The sequence below is a fragment of the Arxiozyma heterogenica genome, assembly GCF_036370985.1.
Source record: "Arxiozyma heterogenica strain weizmannii chromosome Unknown scaffold_15, whole genome shotgun sequence".
NCBI classification, from domain to species: Eukaryota; Fungi; Ascomycota; class Saccharomycetes; order Saccharomycetales; family Saccharomycetaceae; genus Arxiozyma; species Arxiozyma heterogenica.
Window position 1 is genome coordinate 426,228 of NW_027042668.1, and position 14,480 is coordinate 440,707.

The 14,480-nt window shown below is 30.0% G+C and overlaps 6 protein-coding genes across 6 annotated transcripts; 3 read left to right on the forward strand and 3 right to left on the reverse strand.

The window, feature by feature from the left end:
- Positions 1-554: 554 nt before the first annotated feature.
- Positions 555-2,135, forward strand: CCT2 (chaperonin-containing T-complex subunit CCT2; the record flags this gene model as incomplete). The annotated part of the gene is made up of 1 exon (XM_064857682.1): positions 555-2,135. The coding sequence occupies one exon, from the start codon at positions 555-557 to the stop codon at positions 2,133-2,135; it is 1,581 nt and encodes a 526-aa protein (XP_064715520.1).
- Positions 2,136-3,687: 1,552 nt separating this feature from the next.
- Positions 3,688-4,980, forward strand: AXL2 (Axl2p; the record flags this gene model as incomplete). The annotated part of the gene is made up of 1 exon (XM_064857683.1): positions 3,688-4,980. One exon carries the CDS (start codon positions 3,688-3,690, stop codon positions 4,978-4,980), a length of 1,293 nt encoding a protein of 430 aa, XP_064715521.1.
- A 1,696-nt stretch (positions 4,981-6,676) lies between these two features.
- REV7 (Rev7p) lies at positions 6,677-7,474 on the reverse strand (the record flags this gene model as incomplete). The annotated part of the gene is made up of 1 exon (XM_064857684.1): positions 6,677-7,474. One exon carries the CDS (start codon positions 7,472-7,474, stop codon positions 6,677-6,679), a length of 798 nt encoding a protein of 265 aa, XP_064715522.1.
- A 554-nt stretch (positions 7,475-8,028) lies between these two features.
- On the reverse strand, positions 8,029-8,514 carry TPM2 (tropomyosin TPM2; the record flags this gene model as incomplete). The annotated part of the gene is made up of 1 exon (XM_064857685.1): positions 8,029-8,514. The coding sequence occupies one exon, from the start codon at positions 8,512-8,514 to the stop codon at positions 8,029-8,031; it is 486 nt and encodes a 161-aa protein (XP_064715523.1).
- A 1,564-nt stretch (positions 8,515-10,078) lies between these two features.
- On the reverse strand, positions 10,079-12,874 carry TMA108 (Tma108p; the record flags this gene model as incomplete). The annotated part of the gene is made up of 1 exon (XM_064857686.1): positions 10,079-12,874. The coding sequence occupies one exon, from the start codon at positions 12,872-12,874 to the stop codon at positions 10,079-10,081; it is 2,796 nt and encodes a 931-aa protein (XP_064715524.1).
- An 888-nt stretch (positions 12,875-13,762) lies between these two features.
- OM45 (Om45p) lies at positions 13,763-14,380 on the forward strand (the record flags this gene model as incomplete). Its single annotated transcript, XM_064857687.1, has 1 exon — positions 13,763-14,380. The coding sequence occupies one exon, from the start codon at positions 13,763-13,765 to the stop codon at positions 14,378-14,380; it is 618 nt and encodes a 205-aa protein (XP_064715525.1).
- Between the last annotated feature and the right edge of the window lie 100 nt (positions 14,381-14,480).

Below are 14,480 nucleotides of genomic sequence, written 5' to 3' on the forward strand. Positions count from 1 at the left end.
CCATTCTTTTACCTACTAACCTATTAAAGATAAAATAACACTATCTTCAAATATAAAGATTGCAAGTGAATGAAGTTACACATATTTGTTACGGTAGATATTTTTAAATATATTTATGTATTTATTTTACTAGCAGTCCGAAGAGAAATTATATTGACATTTTACTTGACTGTGTTAATCATTAGTTGATGTTATTGGTATAAACAAACATGTTACTAGAGATCATATCTTTTTTTGTAAAAGAATTGTATATGAAGATGGTAATGATAACGCTTGTATTTTATTATACTGCTTATTGTTAATAAAAGATTGAATGTTACCCTCATATTCACTTATATGTTACTTTTTTAGTGTGATTTTTTTCATTTTTCTTTTTTTTTAATATGATAGGAAATTCAGAAAGAAAGGTAAAAAAAATAAAAAGAACGAATTGTATATATCAAGCTTTAACACATCAAACAGACTATTCGAAGCCTATGACATACCAATTGTTTATCAAATTGTCATAGTCAAACCAGAACAATAATATTTAAAGACTGATATATACAAAAAAAATGAATTCTGTGTTTGCCGATCAAGTTACAGAGGAAAGAGCGGAAAATGCACGTATGTCTGCCTTTGTTGGTGCTATCGCTGTCGGTGATTTAGTTAAAACAACTTTAGGTCCAAAAGGTATGGACAAACTTTTACAAAGTGCTTCTAGTGATAGCTCTTTAGTGACAAATGATGGTGCCACAATTCTAAAATCTATCCCGTTAGATAATCCTGCTGCTAAAGTTTTAGTTAATATCTCTAAAGTTCAAGATGATGAAGTTGGTGATGGTACTACTAGTGTTACTGTTTTAAGTGCAGAATTATTACGTGAGGCTGAAAAGTTGATTGACCAATATAAGATCCACCCACAGACTATTATTGAAGGTTATAGAATTGCCTCTAAGGCTGCTTTGAATGCATTAGAGAAGGCTGCAGTTGACAACTCTTCTGACAAAGCAAAATTTGAAAAAGATTTAATTCAAATTGCCAAGACCACATTATCCTCTAAGATTTTGTCTCAAGATAAAGATTATTTTGCTAAATTAGCTACTGATGCCATTTTAAGACTAAATGGGTCGACAAACTTAGAGCACATCCAAATTATTAAGATCCTTGGTGGTAAATTATCTGACTCATTTTTGGACGAAGGTTTTATTTTAGCTAAAAAATTTGGTAATAATCAACCAAAGAGAGTAGAACATGCAAAAATTTTAATAGCTAACACTTCTTTAGATACAGATAAAGTTAAGATTTTTGGAACTAAATTTAAAGTTGATTCTACATCTAAATTAGCACAATTAGAAAAAGCAGAACGTGAGAAGATGAAGAATAAGATTAATAAAATATCGAAATTTGGTATCAACACATTTATTAACAGACAATTGATTTATGATTACCCAGAACAATTGATGAGTGATCTTGGTATCAATTCAATCGAACATGCAGACTTTGAAGGTGTTGAAAGGCTAGCTCTAGTGACTGGTGGTGAAGTTGTTTCTACATTTGATGAGCCAGATAAATGCAAGCTAGGTGAATGTGATTTGATTGAAGAAATAATGATCGGTGAAGACACATTTTTAAAGTTTAGTGGGTGTAAAGCAGGCGAAGCTTGTACTATTGTGCTAAGAGGTGCCACTGATCAGGTCTTGGATGAAGCAGAAAGGTCTTTACATGATGCATTATCTGTTTTATCTCAAACTACAAAGGAAACAAAGACAGTTCTTGGTGGTGGTTGCGCAGAAATGTTAATGTCAAAAGCTGTTGATACAGAATCGCAAAACGTGGATGGGAAAAAAGCTCTTGCGGTAGAATCATTTGCTCGTGCATTAAGACAATTACCTACTATCTTAGCTGATAATGCAGGTTTTGATAGTAGTGAATTAGTCACTAAATTAAGATCGAGTATTTACAATGGTCTTTCCACATCAGGCCTTGATTTGAATAGAGGAGTTATAGCAGACATGAGGGAATTGGGTATTATAGAAAGTTATAAATTGAAAAATGCCGTTGTTTCTTCTGCTTCTGAAGCTGCAGAAGTTTTATTGAGAGTAGATAATATTATTCGTGCAAAACCAAGAACTGCTGATAGACAGCACATGTAAAACTTCCTTGCATATCACTATACGTATACATATATACATATATACATAGGTATATGTATATATATGTAGCCTTACATGTACAATATTTATTCAATAGTCTTAATAAGGATCCAAATAGACCATTGCCTCAGTACCATAAATTTTCAAAGATAGTATTGATATGTGAATATATATATATATATATGATTTTTAGCACTTACTACTGAATTTACATACTACTGTCAGCATTTGAGCAAAGGAAAACAAGTGAAATCTCAAGGAGATCTTAGCATATACTCATTTCTATCCAAAAGATCAAAGAACAGTGCCTTAATGTGTTATTGCTACAATATATACTCATTCAAGCGAAAGAATACAGTGCTCTTACTTCTTCTTTTTTCTTTATTTTTTCTGGTTTTTCAACACAAAAAAACAAACTTGATACATGCCACACTTTCCTGTTCACCTGTTTACGAACTATTATTTTTTATACACATTACATATATGTTATCTCCACCCATATCAATTCTCTAGTTTTCTCTTTGTCACTTTTCAACATTACGAGAGCGTACTTTTACAAGTGTATTGATGTAAATATATAAATAACGAAGAAAAAGCAAAAAAACAAACCAAAAATGAAAAACAAGAATTTCATTTAATTACGCGACGCTGAAAACAGAAAGGGAAGGACGAAAAAATAAAAATAACGAAAAAAGATTTTTAGTGACACGAAAACATTTGGCGATGAACAAAGATTTTTGTGACCAACAATACAATGCCGGGAGACTCACTAACAATAGAAATCTGTGAAGAAGGAGGAGAATACCCCCTTCAAACACAATAGCTTGTTCTTGCCATTTACAAAGCTTTTGCCTGAATATTCGTATCTCTATTGTTTTTTTATTTCCTTTACTCAATAGAGCCACGTCTATATTTAGAAGATCCTCGAGCTATCTTTTAGAGAGAAAATAGAAGAACCATTAGATGTTTCATCAAAAGAGACCTTGTTAGATATGTAGATACGCCAAATATATTACCTTCTTGGGAAATGGGTATATAATTAGTCTAATAGACAGTTAGATACTTCTGTATACATATCTGCGAAATGTAGTAATGTATCTTACAACTGTTCTTCACAGCCAAACCCAATCAAACAACATATATATCCAATACAAAAAAAAAGCGAACATATCTTCTAAACAACATCTTGACTCGAAAGAATAAATTTAAATGTCAAAATAAGTTGATGAATTAAAAATTCATCAGTTAGTACTTTCCTTTTCTTCTCTTCTCCTTTCTTTCTTTGACAACTTTAAAAATATCTTCTTGAACTCTTTAAATAGTAACATTTATCAAATCCTTTTAACCGAGGACCGTTATTGAATTGAACAGTTTACAAGAAATGTTTCAGTTGGATTAGTCGTCATTTATTATTACATAGTGTAAATATATTCCAATTTGATACTTTTCGATCTCGTAGAAAATCATACTCATATTGACAATAAAAATAAGAACAATAAATAACAATATTTGATACTTATATATAGACATATGCAAACACCAACCAACTATAATGATTAATTTAATAAGTATACTTCCCAATTCAATATATTTTCTATTAATCCTGTGCAATATAGTCTCTGCTGCTCCGTATGAGGCATTCCCAATAACAAAACAATACCCACCAATAATCAGAGCTAATCAAACCTTCTTATTTCAAATATCAAATGATACCTATAAATCCAATACCGATAAAAATATGCCTATAACATATCAGGCCTTCGATTTACCAGATTGGCTTTCATTTGATTCCAATACAAGAACCTTTAATGGTGTGGTTACCGAAAAGATTATAAAAAACTTAACGACAAATTCAAATCTCTATTTTGATTTCATTCTACAAGGTACGGATGATTCAGATATGACATCATTAAATTGTACCTATCAATTTGTTATATCAAATACAACCCCAATTAAATTGGTTGACAATTTTAATCTATTAGCTGTACTGAAGAATTTTGGTAACACAAATGGCAACGATGGTTTAATTCTGCCACCGAACGAAGTGTTCAATGTCACTTTTGATGAAAGTCTCTTCGAAAATGCTGCATTAATTAAACAGTTCTATGGACGGAGTGATCAGTACAATTCCCCTTTACCAAGCTGGCTATTTTTTGATTCAAATAATTTAGAATTTTCTGGTACTACCCCCGTAATTAATTCAGAGATCGCCCCTGAAATGTATTACAATTTAGTGTTAATTGCCACCGAAATTGATGGCTATTCTGACGTCAAAATTCCATTTAGTCTAATTATCGGTGCTCATCAATTAACTACATCTATTCAAAATACAATTCTACTGAATGTAACTGAAAATGGTGACTTCAGATATGATTTACCGTTAAACTATATTTACTTAGATGGGTCTCCTATCAACACAGCCGATATAAGGTCTATTGATTTAGTTAATGCACCACCATGGGTATCTCTTTCAAACACAACTGATTCAAAATACTTATTTGGGACTCTAGCTGATAATACTACTGATAATCAATTTAGTGTGGCAATCTACGATAAATATGGAGATGTAGTCTATTTGAATTTTGAAGTAGAATCTACTACTCATGTATTTGCAGTTGCATCTTTGCCTAATCTTAATGCAATTAGAAATGAATGGTTTCAATATAATTTCTTGCCATCGCAATTCACTGATTATTCAAATACAAAAGTCTCTCTAGTATATCCAAATTCTACACAAGACCATTCTTGGTTAAATCTCAGATCTGATAACCTAACTTTACAAGGTTGGGTCCCTTCTAATTTTGATTATCTGTCAGTTGGTTTAATAGCGAAAAAAATTCTTTAAGCCAACAACTGAATTTCACCATCATTGGAGTCGATGGAACATCGCATAATACTACTTTAAAAACCAATACTTCTTCTTCTATCTTTCATCATAGTCATCGCTCAGGAAGAACCACGTTGACCACATCCACAAGGTCAGCTACAACTAGTTCAGTATCAACCACAGTTTCTGTACCTTCCTCAACAAATGGTACAGTACCATTAAGTTTTCAAGATAAATCTTCCCACAATAACCACAAAAAAACTGTAGCTATCGCATGTGGGGTAGTAATTCCCGTAGTAGTTATTGGTATCTTGTTAATTGTATTCTTTTTCTTATGGAAATCCAGAAAACAAGCAAGAAATAAAGAGGATCCGAATGGACCATTTGACGGCACTAATAATAGTTCTGGCAATGTTGGTGGCAGAGTTAAGAATAAAGATAAGAATGATATAGTCAAAGATATTAGTGGCCCATTATTAAATAATCCTGCAAATAAACCAAATCAAACGCTGACATCTTTAGAAAACCCATTTGAAGATGATATGAATAATTTAAGTCACCTTGATTTGACTTTATCAGAATACAACACATTAAAATTAGATCAACAATCTATCTCCACGACAACAACTTCAAGTTCTAATTCTAATTATATTAATGAAAAGACGGATAATTCAAGTAGTAATAGGTTTACCATTTCATCAAGAGAGGAACTACTATCAAAACCTGATAAAAATATAACACCTGCAGACGTGAATCAAACAAAAACTACGTCGATGGTCAATCCGTTCCAAAATAGAACCTCATCCTTCTACTTAGATGCATTACCTGCTAGTAGACAATCCTGGAGATACAATCCTAATTACACTGAATTCAATAGTCCAAATAATATAAACAGAGAAAGTGTAACTACTCTGAACACAGTATCAACTTCCGAATTTTTAAATACAGAATTAAAACCAGATGAACCTATACCGAAGGATCCAAGAAAATCTACATTTGCGCTGAGAGATTCGGTATTTTGGGGAGACAAAAATGAAGACAGCCATAAACATTATAAAGATAATAGGGATAGAGAACCTTTAGAACCTTTAACAGAATTTTCCAGCGCAGAATCTATAACCGCGTCTAATTCTACATCTTCAACATATGATTTCATTCCAGTAAAGGATGGTGAAACTTTTAATTGGGTTCATCGTAATTCTCCTAGTAGAAAGCCTAGTCAAAAAAGATTTGTGAAATTAGCCAGCGAAGGTAATGTAAATGTTGAGAAAGCTAAAGATGTAGAAGGTCATGTACCAGAAATAGTTTGAGCTCAACATATATTTTAAGCATTTGTAAAAAATACTTAGAAAGAATTTATTTTAACAAAGGTCAGTGAATGAAGGGGGAGGCTGAACAAAAAATATATTAGCAAAAAATAAAATCAATTTATAACAATATTCTTTAATTATCGTACGGAAATAATATACTGCATTCAACAATCATAGAAGATAAGTGATATAAGTAAAAATCTTCGTGTACAAATCACTTTTTTTCCTACCTCTTTTTACCACTATTTGATATTATTTAAAGAGAAATACATAAATAATTTATATAATGAAAGGTGTACGAGACTAAGAGACATTCAGATTCTATTTAATAAATAATAAAAATATAATTGACACCTTATTTTATATATATATATATATGCTTTTTTAGTCTATAATTATCTTCATTAAAATGGTGTAGATCGTATATTTTCTGAAGCTACATCAAAGATATCATTACTTTGTAATGGAAAATTTTCCATTTTATCTAATTGAGCTACCTCCATATAATTATGTATAATAATAGAACCAATATCACATCCAATCAAAGATATCATTTTGATGGTTGGTTGTACTTTATATATATCAATAAAATAATTTTCATTATCTTCATTTTGACATAGAGTCCAATTAGTATCATTTTCAAACTTGTTCAAATCTTCTTTATTATTTAAGTTCCATCCAATATCTTTAGCATGACCTAATTCCATTTCCATTGTATTTATAATCACATTAAATTTTACTATGTCGTCTTTAATCTTGGGCAACGTTTCCACTTTATTAATCAAACTATTAAGACTCGACCTGAACGCGTCGAATACTTCAGTTTCATTGATTTGTTCATCGCAGTTATTTTCCTCTTCACTTTTATTATTATCATCATTAAATTTACTACGAGACTTAAGATGTTTAAATTCAGTGAAATCCAAAGTATACTTTTCTAAACAAATATCATACTGCTGATCTAAGATTAAGATTGATATTTTATATATATGTGTTATCTTAGTTAACAAATCTAGAATTAAATTTTCTATATAATCCTGTAAACCTGGATGCCTTGTGACTGGTATAAACTGAGGTAAGTTAAAACCTTGATACGTAGTGAAGTCAAAGGATTCCCTTGGGTAAACATTTCTGTAATAAAGTATAAGGTTAATATAACACTTCAAATATACTCTAATCCATTTATAAACCCATTTATTCATTTGAAATGGTTGCACATATAAGGTATGTTAGCAGGCTTCTTTACTTATTGTCACTAATCTGTATTCCAATAAGTAGAGTCATTTCATCTTTCTTCTACTTGCTTTGGGTTAGAAAAGGAAAAAAAAAGAAGGATAAAATAACCGTACGTATACATAAAGAAAGAGAGAGAAATGGAGGAACAGAAATAGATAGAAAGAAAATAAAGTTTAAAAAGGTTAGTGAATTTTTTTATTTTTTTCTTATATTTCTTTATAAATGGTATTAAAAAAAACTTTATATAAAATAAATAGCAATAAAGTTATAGAGAAGAAATAAATAGAATCAATAAAAAAATCATAAAATATTCTACGTTTTAAATGAGTTTGATTATTTTTATTATTATTTTTATTAATGTTGTAATTATTACGATAATGATAATGATTTTTGTTATTACTGTAACTATTATTCTTATTATTCTGATGATTATATCTACTAGTAATATTTTTACTGGGGTTATTATCAACCGGTTGATTATTCAGTTTTGGCATATTAATAGTATGCTGGCTCAATCTATTTATAAATTTTCCAAGGAGGCAGCAATATCATCTAATTCTTGTTTAGCTTCAGCGTATTGAGCAGCCAATTGTTCATTCTTTTCTTCCATTTTTTCCTTTTCTTCTTCAACTGCATTTAATCTTCTTTCCAATTCTTCGACCTTCAAATCGGCATCTCTTAATTTATCCAAGGTTTCCTTCAACTTGGCATCAGTTTCTTCTAGGTCATTTTCCAATTGTTCATTCTTTCTGGTGTAGTTACCATTAGTCAATCTCAAAGTGTTAGAATCTTCGGCTAATTGTTTGGATTCAGCCAATTCAGCTTCTAATTTTTCGATTTCACTATCCAGTTGTTCATTTTTGACAGTCAAAGATTTGATTTGGTTTTCCTTTTCAATGTTTTCTTGTTCTAGTTGCTTGAATTGCTCCTTCAGTTCTTCATATTTGTCTTGCCATGATTCAGCTTCTAACTTAAAAGCAGCAATCTTTTCCTTGATCTTTTCCATTGTGATGTCTGTTTTTTTTTATTTGCTTTTTTAAAGAGAACAGGAGAGGGTGTGTGTTTGTGTAGATGTAAGATGGATGTTGAGGTGAAGCTTTACTTATAAGAGAGTAAGGTGTTGAGTATATACAGAATAAGAAGGAGGGTCTAAAAGAAAATTTTTGGCAAGAGGTAAAACAACAGAAAAGAAGAGGCTAGTAATAGGTAATTGGAAGAAAAATAACGAAACGAGGGGAAAGGAATGACATTATCAAGATCTATCTCTTTAAATAAACTTAGCCCTCCACAAAAAAAAAATCAAACCAAAAGAATAATCAACAGGTGCGAACAACTGCGAACAAACAAACAAGATCCAACACAACGTCAAACTGAAAGTTTGAAAAGTTGAGACAAAAATGCGACGGCAACGGCAACAGAGAACCCTCGAGAAAGAAAGAAAAAAGAAGAAAAAAGAAAAAAGGAAATATAAATAAGAGAAAATAGAAGTTTTCCGTTTTCGTTATTATCTGTCTTGAAAGGGGCAGGAATTTGCGTAGGGCTTAGGAAAAATCAAATATTTGCAAAACGAAAGGTTCTGTTAAAAATAAAAAAAATCTAACCCTAAATAAAGATGTTTATCTTATTTTTTTTAAAAAAAATTTCATTACTGCCTCTACTGTAAATTAATATATATCTATGTCTGGCTCTAATGATGTTAGTTTTAACACAAAAAGCAATTGTACTTCCAACGTAGGCCTCTCTCTCTATATATATATATATACATTTATATACAGTATTGAGTATAAAAAGATAGATAGTGACATAACTTACTACCAACCATCATTTTTTTGTTATTTATATATGAATTCTCATGATCAATGTAATATTTACACTCAGCTATTGTTAGAATATCTTTCTTTTTCTCTTTTCACCCATACATTACACTTTGACAAAAAAAAGAAAGAAAATGTGTATGTATAAAAGAAAACAAGTTATATCATCGAGTTATATTAATACAAATTGTTCAGTTTGATTCTTATATATGAGATCCAACCCTAAACCTAAATAATTGTACTTATCAAAAAAGACACAAAATATTGTTTTCCACCCAATCTTTTTATTTTTCTTTTTATTATAGCGAGTTTTGTTTAAATGCCGGAATGTTTGAAAGAAACGCCCCCTAGAAAAGAAATATGGAAAATTACCGTACAGAGTGACTATTCTCACTAAAAATAAGAATCATACGAGAAAAAAAGAATACAATTTGAGTATGGCAATGCTTTTCCGCAATTTTCATCAAAAGAGATGCATCGATCATAAAATATTTACATAAAACAATGCCAATGACGATACTCTTTTTACCATTGTTTTCATCTCTACTTTGCTATCTCCTTGGTTTGTTTATGGTTCAGATACAACAGATAATATAACTATATATATCTACATATGTATGTATATACAATGTCTTTTATTACCAGTATTATTACACACCACCTTCCTCACTTGTAAAATAAACCAAAAAATGAAAAAAAAGTTGTTACTATTAACACGTTTCTCTTTTCATCCAACTTTTATACTTACTCTTATTATTACTTTTGTTGTTGCAATGCTTTCATTTTTTTAGTTGTGATGTCTTGTTGTATCTCTTGGACTATCGCAGTGTACTGAGGATTATCTAAAACCCATTGATTGTTCACTTTACCTTTTAACAATAACATTTGAATTATTGCAAATTCGATTAAATAAAATATCTCTTTATCCAATTTCTTCTTCCATGATTTGTATTGTTTATCAAATATATTCCATAGCATATCACCAAATGTTTCATTTAATGAATTATTATTGCTAATCTTTTGATTACATTGATAAATTAATCCGAGAAATGTGCCTTCAATATATGAAGTAGTTATATTGGAGGAAATAAAGTTTATCATCCTATCAAATAACAACGTTTGTGTCTCTTTGTATCCAGGTATGAAACCTAGAGATTCCATTGTTAGATTAATTAATAATGAAGATGTATCTATATTAGGTAGCCCTTCAATCCTTCCATTTTGAACAATCTTGTCAATAACACTTGGCTTATGCATATCCAATACACTTTTCCAATCCTTAGAATCCTTACAATGACTGACCATGCATTTTAAAACACTGCCTATAATTTGAATTGGTATTCTTTTGTTGGTAAATTTTACATTTTGTCCAGTCTTCAAATACTGGAATATCTCCTCACATATGCTGAAAGTCGTCTCATTCTGTCTTGACAAAAATATTAACGATGATCTAATCGCTAACTCTTCCTCATTCGCATAATTTTCAATCCAATCGACAGTTTCCCACGATAGTTTATTGAATAGTTTACTGACAATTTTTTCAATTTGCTTTAATCTAGATTCATTTGTCTCTAGATTATAAAATCTTGTCAAGAATTCTAATAATTTTGTAGCTCTATTTAAAGATTTCCAGTATCCTAACGTGTGTAGATCAATTTCTTTCTTTAAGGACCCAATATGATTCAAAATCCTTAAAAACCCATCTATATGAATGGGCTTCTGATGGTTAATGTTACCGATAACTTGAGACAAATCATAAAATAATTTAAACAAATCATTATCACTAATCTTACCCAATGTAATCATTTTCAAAAAATCATCATAAGATTCCTCTATCTCATATGACACAATCACATTGGCTTGATTATCCTTATTTATTAAGGTAATTGGGTAGTCTAATGTAATTGACCTATCTGTCATGATAACGTTTTTGGTATCTGTAGTACCATCAGGTAATTGCATTAATAAAGGAACATGGTATGGTACATCCTCGATCATATTTTGATTTTCAATGATCTCTGGTGATAAATATTTATGTTGAATCAATTTAATATTTTTCATATCATCTGATGAAGTTTTTGTCACTGAAACAATTGGACAACCAGGTAATCTTGTCCATGAGATAAAAAAATTGATGATATTTTCTGATTTCAATCTATCGCTAATCAATTTCCATAGATCCATTGGTTTAATTGATTGTTCATGAACCAAGTTTTGATCGTTACACAGAATTTGACCAAAGGCATTAGACAAATTTTCCATACCTATTGTCAATTCCATATTTCTTAGAATGACAATCCCCTTATGATAACAGTATGGATCAAACAGTTCATTTGTGGTGGAGTTGAAATCAGATTTTTCACTTTTCAAATCTTGCAATTGTGCGATAGACAATGGTTGGGTGTTGTTATAAAGAGTATCATTATCTAAGACAGGTTTTAAAGTTGAATTCCAATAGAGATCATAGTTTGACCAAAGATCATTATATTCTGATTCATTTGCCGAGATTAACCAGTTTGCCATCCATGTAGCAAAGGATTCATTAAACCATAGGTGTTTCCAATCATCAAATGTGATAAAATTACCAATCCAATGATGAACCAATTCATGTACCAACATTTGCATGTTTTGAAATCTAATCTCAGGAATAGGTAAATGACGAGGACTTAAAAAGATTAATTGTTTATGGACAGTAATCATTGAAAAGTTTTCCATAACCATATCGTTCAAAAATGGTAATGCAACTAAATCCATTTTTTTACCAGGATATGGAAATTTGAAGATCGATTCTACTAAAGGTAAATATTTATGACAAACATTTAGTGAATGGGAAGCTAATTCAATTGGTTCATGATTTAGTGTCCAAATAGAGATAGGAATTTTATTTAACGTCTTAAGTTGAATATTTTTAATATCACCGATTGTGAAACCAAATAATGAAACAGGCAGCAAGATAGTCTTTTCAAATTTGACAATTTGCCATTTATGATTACTATTACTATTATTATTAGATAGATGCTCAGTAGATTCAATGGAGGAAACAGACACTGCACGGAATTTATTTAAAGTTTTTATAGATAATTGGAAATAAGTCTTTAAAGAGGGTTCATCAATACAAGGCAAAATGCGACGAGCGAAAGTAGGTTGTAAATGAGTAGAGAAAATAAAATCACCATTTTGAATGATTTTAAATAAACCACGAGTCTTATCAGAAGAAGAAGAAATTGTATGAATTCTACCTAGATAATGTAAATGAAGAGAAATGTCTTGAGAAGATTGCAATAACTCAGATAGTCGATCATTTTGTAAAATAATACGTTGCAAATCTTTATCATAAGATACTTTTAAATCAATATCACTGATTATAGCCTTAGTAACGATTAATTGATGTCCATTTAAGATTATTTGAGAGAAAGCTTTATCACTATGACTAGATTTATTCCACTTTAAATCTATTATCAAATCACCTTCAAAATTATCTTTTTCTGGATCTATTTTCAATTTTAAGTTATAACATTTAGGGATCAATTTGTTCTGTATCAATAAGGACATTTTGATAAAGTATAATAATTATTACTAATGATCAAAAATAAATAAATTGATACGGAAAAGAGCAATTGGCCTAGCCTTGCTTAATTTTCTTCTTCTTCTTTTATTATTTAATAATAGTAATATTGTTATTTACAAATTGAGGTAGTCGAACTGACAGTATCAGACATAGATTGTATGCATCACCCTCTTCTAGTGCAATGTAGTCTGTAAAGAACACTTTTTGGGTGAACTATTTCTCGAAACAAATGCTTTGCATATCAAAAAGTTACTTTTTTTTCATTGCTGTCAGAACACTAAAAAAAAAAAACAACGATGTCGGGAATCAGCTTTTTTTTTCTTATGAGAAATGAAATTTCAGGCTTGAATCTGCATTGCAGTATATTACTTTACTCTGGTAATTATCTGGTACTAACTAAGCAATAAAACTATAAGGGATATTTATTGCGCACACCCACTTGCAGAGTGTTTACAATGTTTGCTACACTATTATCTTTTTATCTTTTCATGCCATTGCACCTTCTCCATTAAATGATACAGTGTAGGGTGAAGGGTTACCTTAATTCAATCCTCTAAAAGGGAAAGTCAGAAAAAGAGCACTATGTACCCTTAAAATATGTTAAAACTTATAGAAGTGACTAATAATAATAATAATAATAATAATAATAATAATAATAATAATAATAATAATAATAATAATAATAATAATAATAATAATAATAATACTTTATAAAATATTATAATAATTATTCATATATATATTCCAGCTTTTGTGATTGAATAATTTCAAAGTTATAACTCTATATGTTCTTTCTAAAAACCCTTCATACTCTTAAAGATATATATATATATATATGTGTGTATGTATGCATATAAATAATTAGACTTCAAATGATTTCTTCAACAGCTCTATGTAGCTATACAGTTAGTTTATTGACCGCGTATGGAGTTAAGTTGTGTTGGTGGGATACAAAGGATCATCCATGGTACAATAAATTTTCTGATGGTGTTAACGATGACTTTTCCACTTTATGGAAATGTATAGTTGGGAAAAGGAATGCCATTGAGATAGAAAAAGAAAAAATGAAGATACCTAAAAAAACACATTTCTCTTCCTTCCTATCTACAGCATCGGATAACAAGCTTCTAAATGATCATCACAATCATTCGCTTAGTGGTTTAATCAGTGATAAATTTGATAAAAGTCTTGAAGTGGATAGAATTGTGGCTGAAGGACTAGAAGGTTGGGGTGAAACTGCTAAAGAATTGTCTCGTGAAGAATTAGAAGATAATTCATTAAGTGTAAAGGAAACTGGTAATAGCATTAAAGATAAAGCTGCCTCTTTATCATTGAACAATAGGACTATAAAATCAATCGAAGATTCTTTAAATGAGAATGATTTAGCTAGAATTACAATGGAACATTTAGAAGGTTGGGGTGAAAATGCAGCAGAATTTGCCAAGGAAGAATATGAAGAACTTAAGAATAAGAATAACAAAAATAAATAATTACCATCATATGTCCTATTTAATTTATATATTACTTAATTTCAATTGTTTAATTTTTTTCTTCAAACAAATTATGTTCAGTTTTTTATATATCGTTTAT